The following is a 14505-nucleotide window of genomic DNA, read 5'->3' on the forward strand; positions in this document are numbered from 1 at the left end:
TAAGTGGCATCTCCTTTCTGAGCAGATAACCAGTGGCTGGTTTGGCTCTGCAGAAATTCAGGTTCATTCAAAAAAGATCATCTTTCTGCTTCCCTGGGGTTTCACCCAGCGTCGTTTCCCCAGGTACCTGGGTTTGAACGTGCGTGAGGAGGGTGCTTTGCCCTGCTCAGGGCAGGGAGGGCATGCTCAGCCCCCCGCAGCATCAGCGCTTGCGGCTCGCCCCCAGTGTGAGTGAGAAGGACACGGGCTGGTGAGCTGGAGCAGCCTGCGGGGGTCTGACCCACGTTTGCATGAGTAAGGGTTGTCTGACATTTGGTGCGCAAATCAGGGGATTGCTGCAAAATTCCTTTTTAAAAACGATGCAGCGGCTTCCATGTCATTTGGGTGCTTTCAAGATTGCACCTTGTCCATCTCTGTCTGTCTGTGCTGCTGCTCCACGGGGCTGGAGCAGCAAGGCTTCAGGGACTGGGGCCTGGGCATCCTTTTATGGCCAAATCATGCCTGGGCTGGGGAGTGTGTGCTGGTTTTGTGGAGGCTGCCAGTGGAAATAACCTTCTCCTGCTGCAGGGCAGAGCTGCGACGTGGTAGCAAGCTCATTTTCAAACAAATCATCCTCCCCCATCCTCCTTCAGTCAGCTCTGTGGGAAGAAGGGGCATCATTGCTCCTTGCTGTGACCCCAGCACTGTTCCAGCTAGCATACTGCAAACCAGCAGAGCTGCTGCACCGGCGCCCAGTCAGGCAGTGGAAAAACCCTTCTGGTTTCAACAGGCTTTGGAGCAAAGCCCCAGGCAGGGAACTCGTTCTGGTCGGTGAAGTTATGCACCTCTCTCCCTGCTTGCCTTGGGTGCAACATGCTTGGAATGCTCCACAAGCAGAAAACAGCACCTAAAAACAAATAGCTGACAAAAGGTGTTGTAGCACAGCCCAGCACCCAGCTACCGTCCAAGCAGGGAGAGGGAGAGGAGAGCGAAGGTGACGGGGAGCCAGCTGCAATGCTCCGGGGTGATCTAGTGCTGATCGCTTTTGTGTGAGGGCATTTGGCTGCCGACTGCACCCTGGGCTCAGCCTGCGGCACCCGGCTGTGGGTGCTCCTTAGCAGTGGGGTTTGGGGAGCTCCTTGAGGGGTTTGGCTCCGTAAGAGCCAGCACCTGTTGTGTGTAGGTACTCGGAGACCTCTCTTGGTGCACTTTGGTGAACCAAAGGTGGGGTTAGAAGATGTGACTTGGCGCTTGCGGTGCTGCAGCAGAGCCTGGCCAAGACCCCAGCGTACCTCAGGGTCTATGGCCATCGTCCATATCCTTTAATAGACAAGAGGGAACAAATCTTGAAGCCACAGCCCAAATTTGGGTGTCTGCTTGACGTTTTAAGGCAGCCTGACATGAAGATGTGACTAAGCACCGTAAAGATGGAGCGCCTCTGGAGAGGAGGTTCTTGTGGCTTGTGAACCCCAAAATTTGTGTCTGCTGACATTCTGCCTCTTGGTGGGCCAGGCCTTGCCTCAGTTTCCCTCTGCTACCATGCATTCAGCTGGGGGTGCCCAGTGCGGGGCTGCGTGCTCCAGGCAGGCAGGAGGTCCCTGGGGAGCGTGGTGCCACCTCACCAACCTCCTCTCTCTTCTTCCAGGTGTGCAACTGCGACAAGTATCTGAAGGTCTCGAGGGAGAAGATGAGGCAGCTGGTGGAGAGCAGCAGGCAGGTGCCGGGGGATGGTGGCACAGGTAAGCTGAAGCAGGTGGGTGCTGAAGGCTGGGAGTGATGGTCTGACCCCAGCCCCCTCCCTGCACTCCTGCCTGGGACTCGCTGCCCTGGACAGAGCAGGACCATCCTGCTCAGGCTGGGGGTCTCTCAGAGGGGGAACGGGATCCCCTGCCACCAACCTGCTGCTGGGTGCAGACCTGCAGAGCTCTTCCAAACCCGCTTTGTGCCTGAGTTGAGCTTGTGCACACCGAGCACAGCTCCCAGCCCTCTCCCCAGGCTGCCCCTTGCTGCCCTGCAAGGCACTGCATGGGACTGCCCAGCCCGGGGTGGTTTGGTGACGTGCCAGCAGTGGCTCAAGTGACAGCTTAAGGTCATCGCCGCCTGATTTGGAAAACTTAGCTTGGGCTGTGAAATGCCTCCCAATTGGCACTGCTAATGGTGCCTTTCTCACCCGCACAGTGGCTCCTAAACTAGGTCAGGCTGCGGGACGAGTCAGGGCCACCTGCTCGGCAAGGCTCTGGCGGGCTCAGAGGAGGAAGAGGCTCCTCCATGCCCTGCCCCAAGCTGTGTTGACCTCCCACGCTCCTCCCCACAAGGAGCTGTGTTCTGGTGGTGAGTGATGCCCACTGCAGGCACAACAGGATGGAAGCATGCCCCTCTCGCTGCTCTGACCCAGCCTGGGCTCTGCCACTGGGCCCCCACTTGCCGTGCCTCAGTTTCCCCATCTGCTTGACAGGGAAGAGCGGTGTGAAGCAGTGGCTGCCAGGCACTCCCGGCTGGCTGTGGCTTTGCTGGGAATTGCACATGTGGCTCTGGGGATGAGGTACATGGTGGGGCGGCTTTTCCCATGGTGTTGGCAACCTGGGAGCGTTGTGCTTCCCAAAAGGCCGGGGCATCCTCCCCAGCAGTTCCTCTGGTGAGGGCACTTGCTGTGTGTGTACCCAGCGACCAGCCAGGCCTGTTCAGCCAGTTTTAGAGTATGGGAAATAGAAATGCTGTGGTTTGCGTTCAGCCTTGTGAGTGGTTTCCCCTTCCCCCTTTGGGACAGAGATGATGGAGCTGGGGGGTCTCACATGGCACCATTGCTCCTCCACACAGGCTCTTCAAGGACCCTCTTGCTCTATCCTTTACACCATGTCTGCAACACCCCATGTCCCCATCGTGCCATGCAGCTGGGTCCCCTGGGTCCCTGGGGGGGGTCTCATGGGGAATGACCCCCATCTGCTGGGCCAGGTGGGAGCCCTGCACTGGTCATGTTGGGCATGACCTTGTCGGGGAGCGTCCTCCAACGTGGCGTGGTCAAGAACAAAAGATGCCACAAGATTCTCAGGAGGTTGTTGTTTTTCTGCAATGGAGACATAAAATAGAAGCTGTGATTCATGGGCAGGTGGACACAGCTGGGCAGGTGGCACACAAAGTGAAGACCCCTGGGGACTTGCTGCGGGGAGGCCCCTCTGCCCTAGGGCTCCAACCACCCTGGGGTTCTATTCTATTTAGATTCTGCCAGGGGCTGCTGGAATTGTGTGCACCAGCGTGAGCTCAACTAGGTTGTCCCCAGAATGACCCACTTTGGGTCAAGTTTTGTGGAAGAGGAACAGGGGAAGGGTGTGATGACAATGTCCTGCCATTGCTTGGTGGGTACGGCAGTGGCAGTGGGACAGGCTGGGAAGCCAGAGAAGTGAGTTCATAAGGAAAATCTTAGTCATTCCCTGATTTCCTTCACGTTTTCCTTCTGGAGGGGGCTGATGGTGGGGACCCGTTCTGCCCTCAGCCGTGGTCCAGCGCACAGCATGGGAAGCTCAGCCCCACAGCCCCTAGCTGCTCACCCACACCAGGACCAACCCCCGCTCCGTGACTCCAGGCCAGGCCATGTCATCTCATTCATGCTACCGGACATAGACTAACCCCCCGGACCATGGCCAGATGCTGCTGCTTGACAAGAAAACACCCTTTCCCCTCCAGCTTCCCAAGCAAGGCAGGAGCCTCCTCCTCTGCCTCACCTCTCTGGGGAGCAGCAGGCAGGTGCAGCAGATGCTGGGGCACCCATCGGCTGTGGATGGGGACAAATCCTGCAGGGCCAACCTTCAACATAAGCCTGCGGCTGCCTGGGTGCTCCCAGGTCCTGGGATCTGGCTGCAGACAGCCTGAGGCTGCTCATGTTTTGGCTGCAACAGTTGGGCCAGTGCCGCGCTGTTTGGCGCTTGGATTTTTATGGCAGGGCTTCCAGGTGATGAAAGGTGAATTATTCATCCTGTAATAGTTCACTCCAACTTGGACCTAGGACTTTCCCAGGTTTTAGGGAACATTTTCCCTGACACAGCCGCATTTGCACTGCATGAGGGCTTTGATGGAAGTTCTGGAAATAGTTTCAAGCCTGGACAGCTTTGCCGCATGATGCCCAGTGGGAAGCTCTGAGCAGCTTGGGTGCCTGGAGCTGGCAGGCGATGGGACAGAGAGAGACAGCAGCGCTGTGGGTCACCACCTGGCACAGGCAAGACATGATCTCACTGGAGGTTGTTGGCAGCCTGCAGGCTCCCAGATGACCCAGGGGGATGGGATGTGTCACAGGCTCTCAGCTGGCCGGGGAAAGCTTCTTGCTTACTCCGTGTGGTAAAACCAGCTGGCACGGGGCCCCAGTGCTCAGGGGATGCTCCGCCAGATGAAATCTGGTCCCTGGGAAAGGCAAGGATGGAGCACATTCGATCCGGTTAGGATTCGCCAAACAGAAAAGGCTGTTTTAATCATAAAATCACCCCTTGCCATCTGAAACACTTTGCAAAACATGAAAACAACTGGTCCTGCTTTCCTTTGGGCTGTGCTGCTAACCAGGTATGCTGGAGCCTCCGCTCTGTGCTGGAGAGAGGTAGAGGAGCAGGTGCAGATGCCAGGGATCATTGGGGAGCATTCTCCCTGACCAGCCAAAGCTGGTATCTGTATTCTGTACAACCCATCTTCTCCTCCAACATCTCATCCCACAGATGCAGGATAAGCCCCGGGCAGCCCCGTGGGAAGCTGCAGGAGCAGCCAGGATGTCCCCGCTCTGCGTGGCAGGATAGCATGGGGCTGGTGGGGCTCCAAGCAGCCCACTGGGACACCTGCCTTGCCCCCACCGTCCTGAGTGGTGATTTGGGGTTTCTTTCCCTTCCTGGCCCTTGGCTCTGTGGCGGAGCCTGGGTGAAAGAGGTGGAAGCAGTGCGCAAGCAGGGAGGAGGAAGAGCTGCAAGACCGCAGTGCAGGGAAGGCTGTGCTGCAGCTCTGAGCTGGGGTGACACCAGGACAGTGCCGGGTCCCTCCTCCACAGCCACCACACTGGACAGCTGAGGGCATGGCTGGTGGGACCCACTTCCCTTAGCCAAGGACTCCAGTGCACAGTGGAAAGAGGCCACTGTGTGTCCAAAGCCTTGAGGCTGGATGCAGTTTTATCCTGCCACACTTCCTTGATCTACAGTGTTCGGCTTTGCTGTGAGCATTGCACCCATCTTACTGCCACGTGGGAAGGGTGGGCGATCCCTGTGCTGTCCTAGGAGGGCTCTCACACCCATGGAATAGCCCATGCATCCCCACCTCTTTGGCACTGGGCCTGGTGTGCAGGAGAGGCCAAGGCACCCCAGATTTCTCAGGCTGCTCTGCACATTTCTGCAGGGAAGGGGATGGGACCCCAAAGGGCTGCACCCATGGACCCAGGACCCCAGCCCCCTTCACCCTCAGACCTGGCAACCCTATGCATTTAGGCTCTCTTCTCTCAGTAACAGAAACATGCAGCACAGTGGAGTAACAGGAGCATGCTCACATCTGTGCCCGAGTAGGGCAGGGATGGGGACCAAGGCGCTGCAGGGCAGGGATGGGGACCAAGGAGCTGCAGCACAGAGCTGGGACCAGGGCGCTGGAGTGGTGAGACTGGCTAGAAACACCCCCTGGCCTCAGCTGGGTCATGCTCTCCCAGCTCCCCCTTTTCAGAAGAATTTAGTATGCTCATATGAAAAATCACTGCCAGGCTAGGAAGCCAGTGACATTTTCGTGGCTGTGGGTTTGCAGATCTCTGTGTGAGCCCGCTGACAGCGGTGTTGTGCTGAATGCTCCCTGGGAAGGAGCAAGGGACCATTTGGTGCTCCTGCCTGGTGCTGGGCGCAGGAGCCAGCAGGGTTTTCTCCCACAGTGGCACTGGGAGATGATGGCAACTAAAGGTGCCTCTTGCCTTGAGCTCATCCTCCCTCCTCCACCCTGGGAACATCTTAAGATTGTGGCCAGGCTGCTGCAGCCCAGGTTGCACAATCCCCAGTCCTTTGTCCTTTGCTTATCTGCCTTATCGAGGAGGAAAAGATAACCAGGCATCTTCAGTGCCCTGCAATCGAGTTCGTTTCTCAGGCTTGTAACTCCTCTTATCAGGTTCGATCTCTCACCACGGCAAGGTTTCCCATGCACCTTTGTACTCCAAGAATGCTCCCAGGTCTGCTTTCAGCCTTGTGCAAAGCCTTTACGATGTGCGCTTTCTCCAAAACACCTCAGACTTAATTGCCTAATTACAGACGAGTCTCCCGTGTGTGTGGTTGCGATGACAGCTGGGTGCGGCTGCTGGGCTGGGAGAAGGGCTCTCGGCTTGCACAAGCACTGCCAGACCCAAGCGCCTCTCGGGAGGTGGCAGGAGGCTGCGGTTCCTGCTGCGGAGCCATGGGGCAAGCGCCAGGTCCCCGTCTGGGCCAGCTGGGACAAGCACCCAGCTCCTCACCCCAAGGCCTTGGTCTTAGCTGGGGTGACAGAGGGCCCTGCGCTAGAAATGGGGCCTGGGGGCAGGATTTTTGCAGAAGTACCCAGCTCCCCAGGGAGTTTAGGTTACCTGATAGTGCCCCGGATCTGAAACCCCAAAGGTGCCCAGGGCTCCTGCGTGCAGGGACAGGTTGTTTCCAGCCAAATCAGGGCTGTGTGGTCTGGGAAAGGGGAATGGGCACGGGTTCAGAGGAGGATTGCCCTGATCCTGATCTGTCCCAGCTTTCCAGACCCTCCTGTGCCCCCCATCCTGCAGTGGGGGGTCCCAGTAAAGGCTGACCCAGGGCTTCTGCATTGCAACCAACAGAATGCACTGTACGAACTACAGGTCTCTGGTGTCACTGTAACGGTGGCCTTCAATATGACGCCCACACTGCTAAGGGCCTCTTTGTGGGCAGAGGAGGGTACACGTCCCCCTGCCCCCTGTGTGCAGCCTGTGCTGTTGCCCCCCCCATCCCTCCCACTGGGTTCAGCCCCCTCATCCACAAGCAGGACCTCGCAGTGGGGCATGCGGGGCTGCAGGTCCTGGCCTGCCTCTGACTTCCCTGGGGTCTTTGGGACAAGTTAAGTCATTTTGGCCACCAGAGCCCCCTTGTTGCAATAGTTCCCATCCAGGGCTCATGCAGGACTATGACCTGAGCAATCACCTGTGGCCACGGGGTCCCCAGATGTTGCCATGCTTTTGGGACCCACACTGCTGTCTCTGTGTCCCCCAGGGTGAAGGTACTGTTAGTTTTCGAGCACCAGGAACCATGCAGTGCCCCAGGGTGTGAGATGTAGCTTTGCTGTGGGTCTTTCCCACCGTCTCAGTGCCAGTGGCTGGGGGCTGAAAGAAGGGGATACGTCCTGGGCAGGCAGGGCTCCTGCTGCACCCCACCTCAGAGAGCATGGGGCCAGCCGAGCTTTGGAGCACATGGTAGCAGCTTGGGGACAAAGCAGGGCTGCTGCGGGGGTGACAAGGACATCTCCTGGGCTGCAGAGGTGGGATCCCACAAGTGAGGGTGGCTTTGCTCAGCCCAGGGACAAACCTGATGCAGAGATAAACAGAACTGGGGTCCTGCAGCATCCCCTTTCCCCTGGGCATGGCAGCACTTGCCGGGAGGTGAGACATGTCCATGGGTGGGAACAGCAGCAGTTTGCACTGTTCCTGTAGGGTATTAATTCCCATGGTGAGGCAGGGGTGGGCAGAACATGCAAGGGCAGAAGGATATAACCCTGTGCTGAGCAGGGCTGCTGGGCTGGGGGCAGCACCAGGAGATGGGGACAATCCTTACTGCCTGTGGAGCTTGTAGCATTAATAGACGTGGGTGCTCAACGCCAGGGTGCTGGGGGGGCTGCAAGACAGCTCCCAGTCAGGCTCTGTCATCCCCAGGGTGACCCAGCCAAGAAGGGGAGAGGTGAGTGAGAGGCAAAAAGGCTTTTTATTTTCAAGATGTTTTATAATGGGATTATTAGTTCCCAAGAGGTGTTTCGAATTGATTTGGTAAGGAATTGCTTTCATTTCTCCTCTGCAGAGATGCTGTGGGAATTCAGCCTTTGGTGTGAACCATCACAGAGCTCTGGAAGCTGTAGATCTGAAAAACTCCTGGCACGTTGGAAGGACATGCTCGGCTCCCCTCAGCCCCACACACCCCACACATATTCTTTGCTCCATCTCTGGTGTAACTCCACAGTACGCAGCACCCGAGCAAGCCAGGCTGCAGCCCCGTGGGAGCAGTGGCTCTGCTGGGGAGGACTTTGCCCATCTCAAGGGGGAGAAAAAATCCCCTTCTTCAAAAAATCCCCCTTTTCCCCTTGGAAATCCCTTATTTTCTGGAGGATCGGACCTTTTCCCAGCAGGGTTTTCTTTGCGTGCCTCCCTGGCACCCTGTGCCTGGCACTTGGTGGCCCTTCTACCACAGCAGCAAGGGGAGTACAGGCATCTTCAAAAGCCCTGGAAAGAATTTGGTGGGAGGGGGAGAAGGCGTTTTACAAGCTCCCATTCAAAAATGGTCACTTTGAAGTGATGTAGCATTTTCAACCCTTTGAAGAGCCACAATTAGGAGGGGGCTGGTGCAAGCGAAAGGCAAAACTACTGGGTGACCATCACGGCCTTTCTCTCCCTGGGCTTTTAAGGGATGAACTTTTCCTCCCTGCCTGCCTTTTACTCATGAGCCTAGGGGTTGGGATTGGAGTGTTTGGGAGAGCTGGAGGTTTCACCACCACCCCCATGCAGAGGAGGGGGTCTGCAGCTGGCTTTGCCCGCCAGCAGCATGGCAGCTGATGGAGCGCATCATGAGGGAGAGCAAACTTCCCAGGACTGCTGCAGGAGCATTGAGTGTCTGTGCCCTGGCACTGGCAGGGCTGGGGTGCTTCAAGGTCAGGACAGATAATTTTTTAGGCTTCATGGTGGAGAAAGATGTTGGCCATCAGTTCTGGCTGCTTGCAGTGTCAATTCAATTACGGTTGGATCTAAAAGTCCCAGCCAAGGCAGGTGTCCCTCCTGTCAGGGTCCTAGAGGCAGATGAAAAGGTCTGGTGCTCGAGAGCAGGCATGATGAATAGGAAAGGGTAAGAAAGGCAAATTTGTGTCCATGTATTATAAACTGAGGAAAAACAAGTGATGGCCCAGGGTTTTGAAGGAGCCTATGGTTCATGTGCTTGGAGGTGCAGCTTGGCCTCCTCAGTGAGCTGGTCCCTGCATGCCCGGGCTGAGGCCACGCTGTGCCATCACGTAGCACAGGGCAGAGGGAGGCAGGGATGGGGTGAGGGCAGAGCCCCTGCCTCCTGCCACAGCGATCTGCCACCTGCTGACAGGCTCTGTCCCAGAGAAACACCCGGAATGGGGCTCTTCCTCTATGTCCCCGCACCAGCCGGCTCAGGGATCTCCCGAGAGCAGCCCGGTGCTTCACCACATGCCAAAAATTGGAGAAAATGGGAAATTGAGGTCACTGTTTTTTCTCCAAGAATGGATGTTGTGTCCCAAGCAGACGCAGCTGATATCTGCGAGCAGGGCTGCAGAGCGCTTTCCCGGGGCACAGTGATGGTGAGCCCAGCTCTCAGCACGTGTCTGGGACTGGGCTTGGGGCTGCGTCCCCTCATGTTGTGACAGCGGCCCCCAAACCTGTGCCGCTCCTGAGCTGTGTGGTGGTCCAGGGCTGGTCTGCAAAACCACCCTGGAAACATCTCCAGTCATAGCCTTGACCCTGAATGTGGCTGTTTGTCTGCTGGGAATGGGGGATGAATGTGCCCCACTAGCTTGGGCTGGTCATTTCCTCTGAGGTGTGAAAGGTCTTGGGGGGCTCTGTGGAGCCCCCCTGAGCCAGATGCTGGTGTGAGCTGGGCCTTCTGCACCTCTCCCAGGCTGTGGCTCTTTCTGCTCATGCAGCGGCAAGTCCAGCCTTGCTGGGCAGCCATGGGGTGGCTCTGCTGGGATAGGGTGGCCATTCCAGGGCTGTCCTCAGCTGTGCTTTCCCCCAGAATAATCACCAGCATGTCCCAGGTCCTGACAGTGTTGGGATGCAGGGAAGAGTCAGCTGAGAATGATGGTGTCCCTCTCCATCACAGCTGGCTCCCAACCAGGCTCCCTCTGATCCTCCAAAGGGGCAGGCTGGATGCCCCAGAGGTGCTGCTGGAGAGATGCAGGATGTCTTTGTTGTCTGAATTGATGCCTGAGCAGGACAAGTCCCCCCTTCCAAAAATGAGTCATCTGACAGCAATGACTGCAGCTGGCGTCGCTGGCTGCCAGGCACCCTGATGGATGGGAGGCAGCTCAGCCCTCGGCTTCCACCACCTGGATCCAGCGACCTGCTGTGCCCAGGCCGCAGGTGGTGAGAGCCTGCACTGAGCTGCCAAAAATGCTGTGGGTTTTGTACCATTTCACAGAATCACAGAATCATATAGGTTGGAAAAGACCTTTAAGATCATTGAGTCCAACTGTAAACCTAACGCTGCCAGTTCACCACTAAACCATGTCCCTGAGCACCGCATCCAAACGTCTTTTAAACACCTCCAGGGATGGTGACTCAACCACCTCCCTGGGCAGCCTGTGCCAGTGCCTGACAACCCTTTCAGTGAAGTAACATTTCCTAATCTCCAACCCAAACCTCCCCTGATGCAGCCTGAGGCCGTTCCCTCTCGTCCTGTCCCTGGTGACTTGGGAGCAGAGACCAGCCCCCCCCTCACTCCAGCCCCTCTCAGGCAGCTGCAGAGAGCGAGAAGGGCTCCCCTCAGCCCCCTCTTCTCCAGGCTAAACCCCCCCAGCCCCCTCAGCTGCCCCCCAGCACACTTGTGCTCCAGACCCTGCCCCAGCCCCGCTGCCCTTCTCTGGACACGCTCCAGCCCCTCCAGGCCCTTCTTGTCCCGAGGGGCCCAAACCTGAGCCCAGCATTCGAGGTGGGGCCTCCCCAGTGCCGAGCACAGGGGCCCCATCCCTGCCCGGCCCCTGCTGGCCACACCAGGGCTGACACAAGCCCGGGGGCTGGTGGCCTCCTTGGCCACCCGGGCACTGCTGGCTCATGCCCAGCCGGCTGTCAGCCAGCACCCCCAGGGCCTTCCCCGCCGGGCACTTCCCAGCCCCTCTGCCCCAGGCCTGGGGCGCTGCCTGGGGTTGGTGTGACCCAAGGGCAGGACCCGGCACTGGGCCTTGTTAAACCTCACCCAGCTGAGCTCAGCCCATGGATCCAGCCTGCCCAGGTCCCCCTGCAGAGCCCTCCTGCCCTCCAGCAGATCGACACTCCTGCCCAGCTTGGTGTCATCTGCAAACGTACAGAGGGTGCCCTCGATCTCCTTGTCCAGATCACTGATAAGGACATTAAACAGGACTGGCCCCAACACTGAGCCCTGGGGAACACCACTCATGACTGGCCACCAAATGGATTTAACTCCATTCACCACCACTCTCTGGGCTCAGCCATCCATCCAGTTTTTTACCCAGCAAAGGGTACACTAGTCCAAGCCAATAGCAGCCAGTTTTTCCAGGAGAATGCTGTGGGAAATGGTGTCAAAGGCTTTACTAAAATCTGGGTAGACACACTCTACAGGCTTTCCCTCACCTACTAAGCAGGTCACCTTGTCACAGAAGGAGATCAGGTTAGTTAAGCAGGACCTGCCCAGGTTTTATGTGATGGGGGGTGGATGTCATGCATACCCCACTGCCCAGTGTCCTCAGGTAGGCCAGGAGAGCCGTGGCTGTCATGAGCAGTGCAGACAGCTATTAATGGTGGTTTTTAAAATTAAAACAGCAGTAAGGGGTTCCCTTGCTGTTTGCTCGCCCTGTAATGCAGCGCGGGTTGGGGGCAGAGCCCATCTCGGAGAGTGGCCTTGCCTGACCTGTGACCCAGAGGCAAAACCATTGCACCCGGTACAGCAGCAGCACTGGTGCAGTTACCCAGACTGGAATAGCTCCCAGTCCATGGCAGGCCCTGCTGCTGCCCAGGCACACAGAAGAGGAGCAGCGGGAGGTATTGGGCGGCTGCTGGGGAGCAGGAGGCTGCATGGGTGCCATGCTTAGGTCAGGCGGTTAGTGGATGCTGGTTGTCACTTTCTCCCAAATTCTCAGGATGCTCCTCCCTGGGATGCAGGGCAGAGCCTGGGCTCCCTGCAGGAATGACAGGCCCCTCACAAGTGTTGTTCATGTGGCTGAACACAGACCCCACTCATCACACCAGTGGCTGATGGTTTATCTGCTGCCTCCTCTCCCTGCAGGCTGCCTGGTGAGGTGTGAGGAGAAGCCCAGCCAGAGCTGTGATGCTGCCATGCCAGCCTGCGATGCCGCCCGACCTGGCTACACCCCGCACGACAAGCGGCTGGAGGGGCTGGAGCAGTGTGGGGCATCCATGGTGCTGGGAGAGGGCACGGTCCTGCAGGTCACCGCCATCCCCCCCGGGGTGCTGGACAAAGCCGAACTTACTGACTTCTACTGCTGCACCCGCTGCGGGAAGGTGTTTTGGGAAGGGTCCCATTTTGGACGCATCGTCTCCCAGTTTCAGGATGTTCTTGTCACCACCAGGGACGAGCAGAGCATCTACGAGCTGAGCTGAAGGGGGATGTGGGGGCTCCCCAGTGGGATGGAGACTGCAAGGGACATGATCCCCAGTGAACTTCAGCAGATTTTGGGCTGCGGGTTTGTGGTGCAAGGCTGGAAATGGGGGGGGAGCGGGGGGGAGCCTCTCTTTTTGGCATCTGCTTTGGAAGGAACTGTCACGTTTACACTGATGGTTGATGACAGCCCAAAAATACATGGCCTCCATGAGATCATTAAATCAGAGGTGGCCAGGGAACGGACAATTTGTTTTATTTCTGCCTCCCCCCCAAGCTGGGCATGGCAAGAGGGTGGCAGAGCTCTCCAAAACACCACCCAGGCAGCGCTGACCCCATGGGACCCATCAGGCCCCAGCACCCTCACTCCGGTGCCCCTCTGCTGGGTCACTCACGTTAGGGAGCCAGGAACCATGTCCTCAACAGCAGCAGAGGAGAGAGAGAGCACCTCTGGTGCCTAGAGCGCTCCCCAGCCTGTGGGACACGTGTCACACCATGACCTGTCCCCGGTGTCCCCTCTGACCCTGGTCCTGCTCTCCCAACACCTCCCCAGCATTTCTCAGAGGTAATGGGTGGGCACAGGTGTGGGGGCCCAGGGGGGCTGAGACCTGCTGGGTTGCCACAGGAAAACCTCTGGGTGGCCACAGGAAATCCTCTGGGTGCCCACCATGCCCGCTGGCACCCACATCACCCTGCACTGGAGTGGGGGATACCCCAGCAGAACCGCACTGGTCCAGTGGGGGTCCCGTTGGTGCCAAAGCTGCCTTCCAGCCAGGGGGGTGAGCAGCACCCACCTGTCCACCTCCTCCTGGGTGGGTCCATCAAGCTGCCCCCCCATGACTCTGTGCACAGTAGTGGCAGCGAAGCGTGTGGTCCCACCATCACTGGGAACTGGGGCTGCTGGCGGGAGTAGCCAGCATCCAGAGGAGCTGCACAGGCCGATGTAGGGGCCAGGTGAGACAAGGAGCCCAGTTGCGCTGGTCCTGCTGCTCCAGGCACTGCTGTCCGATGCCACCGGGTCCAGGGACAGGCTTAAACCACTCCACCCTGCAACCGAGGAGCATTTGCAGAATTCCTTCTATAACCCCGGTTAACTGCCAGGCCCTGATGTTATTGCTAAAAGGGCCCAAGGGGCTCTTGGCTGAAATGTGACATCTACGGGCCAGCGAAATGCCTGCCCAGGCAGCTTACACTGCAATGTGAAACTTGCTTTCCCTCTCTGAGAGCTCCTGGCCATGCAGACATCTCACCCCCCCCCAACTCAGCCCTCTGGCAAAAAACCCAACCCTTTCTCCGCTTTAAACATCCCTCTTTCCACGAGCTGCTGCCTGGATGTTAGTACAAGTGACCCTGAAAGGTCCCCCCACTGCACCCGTCTTCCCTCCCCAGTGGTCCCTGCCAAGACCCAGCCGTGGGCACAATCCCCTGCCACCACGGCACAGCATTCCTGGTGACACTTTCCACGGTCATGATGTGCCATTTTGTCCCAACTTCCATCAGAGGATAGCAGAGGGGAGCAAGACCCCTGTGCCCACCCTATGGCCACACTTCTGTCCCCACCCTATGGCCACCCTTCTGTCCCCATCTCCCTCGCAGCCCTGCCAGGGCTACCCACCACCCCTTGTTTGCTACCATGGAGCCCCATTTCTTTCAAGTGGAAGCACAAAACAACAGCACCTCCTTCACTGGGGATGAACGAAGTCAAGGTGGATGCTGACTGTGATGGCAGGGCTGTCACCACTGCATCCCCTCCCCTCTCCTCTCCTCCCCTCCCCTCTCCTCCCCTCTCCTCTCCTCTCCAGTGCTGTGCTCCAGGTTCTGTGCTTCCCACAGTGTCACAGCCAAGGACAGTCACACCTGTCCCCTCTAATCCCCTGTCCCCAAGGCGGGCTCTCACCCAGGGCCCTGCAGTCCAGGCATCCTGTGGTGCTGCTGGGCTTCCCTGGGGCTGGTGGCCATTCACCCTCCCAGGCAAGTGGGTGCAAGGCACTGGGACTTACCACCCAAAAATGGTCTGTTTGAGCAA

The 14505-nt window shown here is 58.1% G+C and overlaps 1 protein-coding gene across 15 annotated transcripts in view; it reads left to right on the forward strand.

Annotated features, from left to right (window-relative positions):
• EXD3 (exonuclease 3'-5' domain containing 3) overlaps nucleotides 1–13046 on the forward strand; it is a 300891-nt gene extending 287845 nt beyond the window's left edge. For 10 of the 15 annotated variants that reach the window (XM_064468665.1, XM_064468669.1, XM_064468675.1 and 7 more), the window contains 2 exons: nucleotides 1625–1718; nucleotides 7977–10639. In XM_064468665.1, the coding sequence (XP_064324735.1) occupies nucleotides 1625–1718; nucleotides 7977–8473 (591 nt within the window). In that variant the 3' untranslated portion in view covers nucleotides 8474–10639. Of the gene's footprint in view, nucleotides 1–1624; nucleotides 1733–7976; nucleotides 10643–12146 lie in introns of those variants that run through there. The other 5 variants (XM_064468676.1, XM_064468677.1, XM_064468684.1 and 2 more) reach the window with 4 other exon arrangements.
• Nucleotides 13047–14505: the final 1459 nt, after the last annotated feature.

Source organism: Phalacrocorax carbo, chromosome 18 (genome assembly GCF_963921805.1).
Source record: "Phalacrocorax carbo chromosome 18, bPhaCar2.1, whole genome shotgun sequence".
Classification (NCBI taxonomy): Eukaryota; Metazoa; Chordata; class Aves; order Suliformes; family Phalacrocoracidae; genus Phalacrocorax; species Phalacrocorax carbo.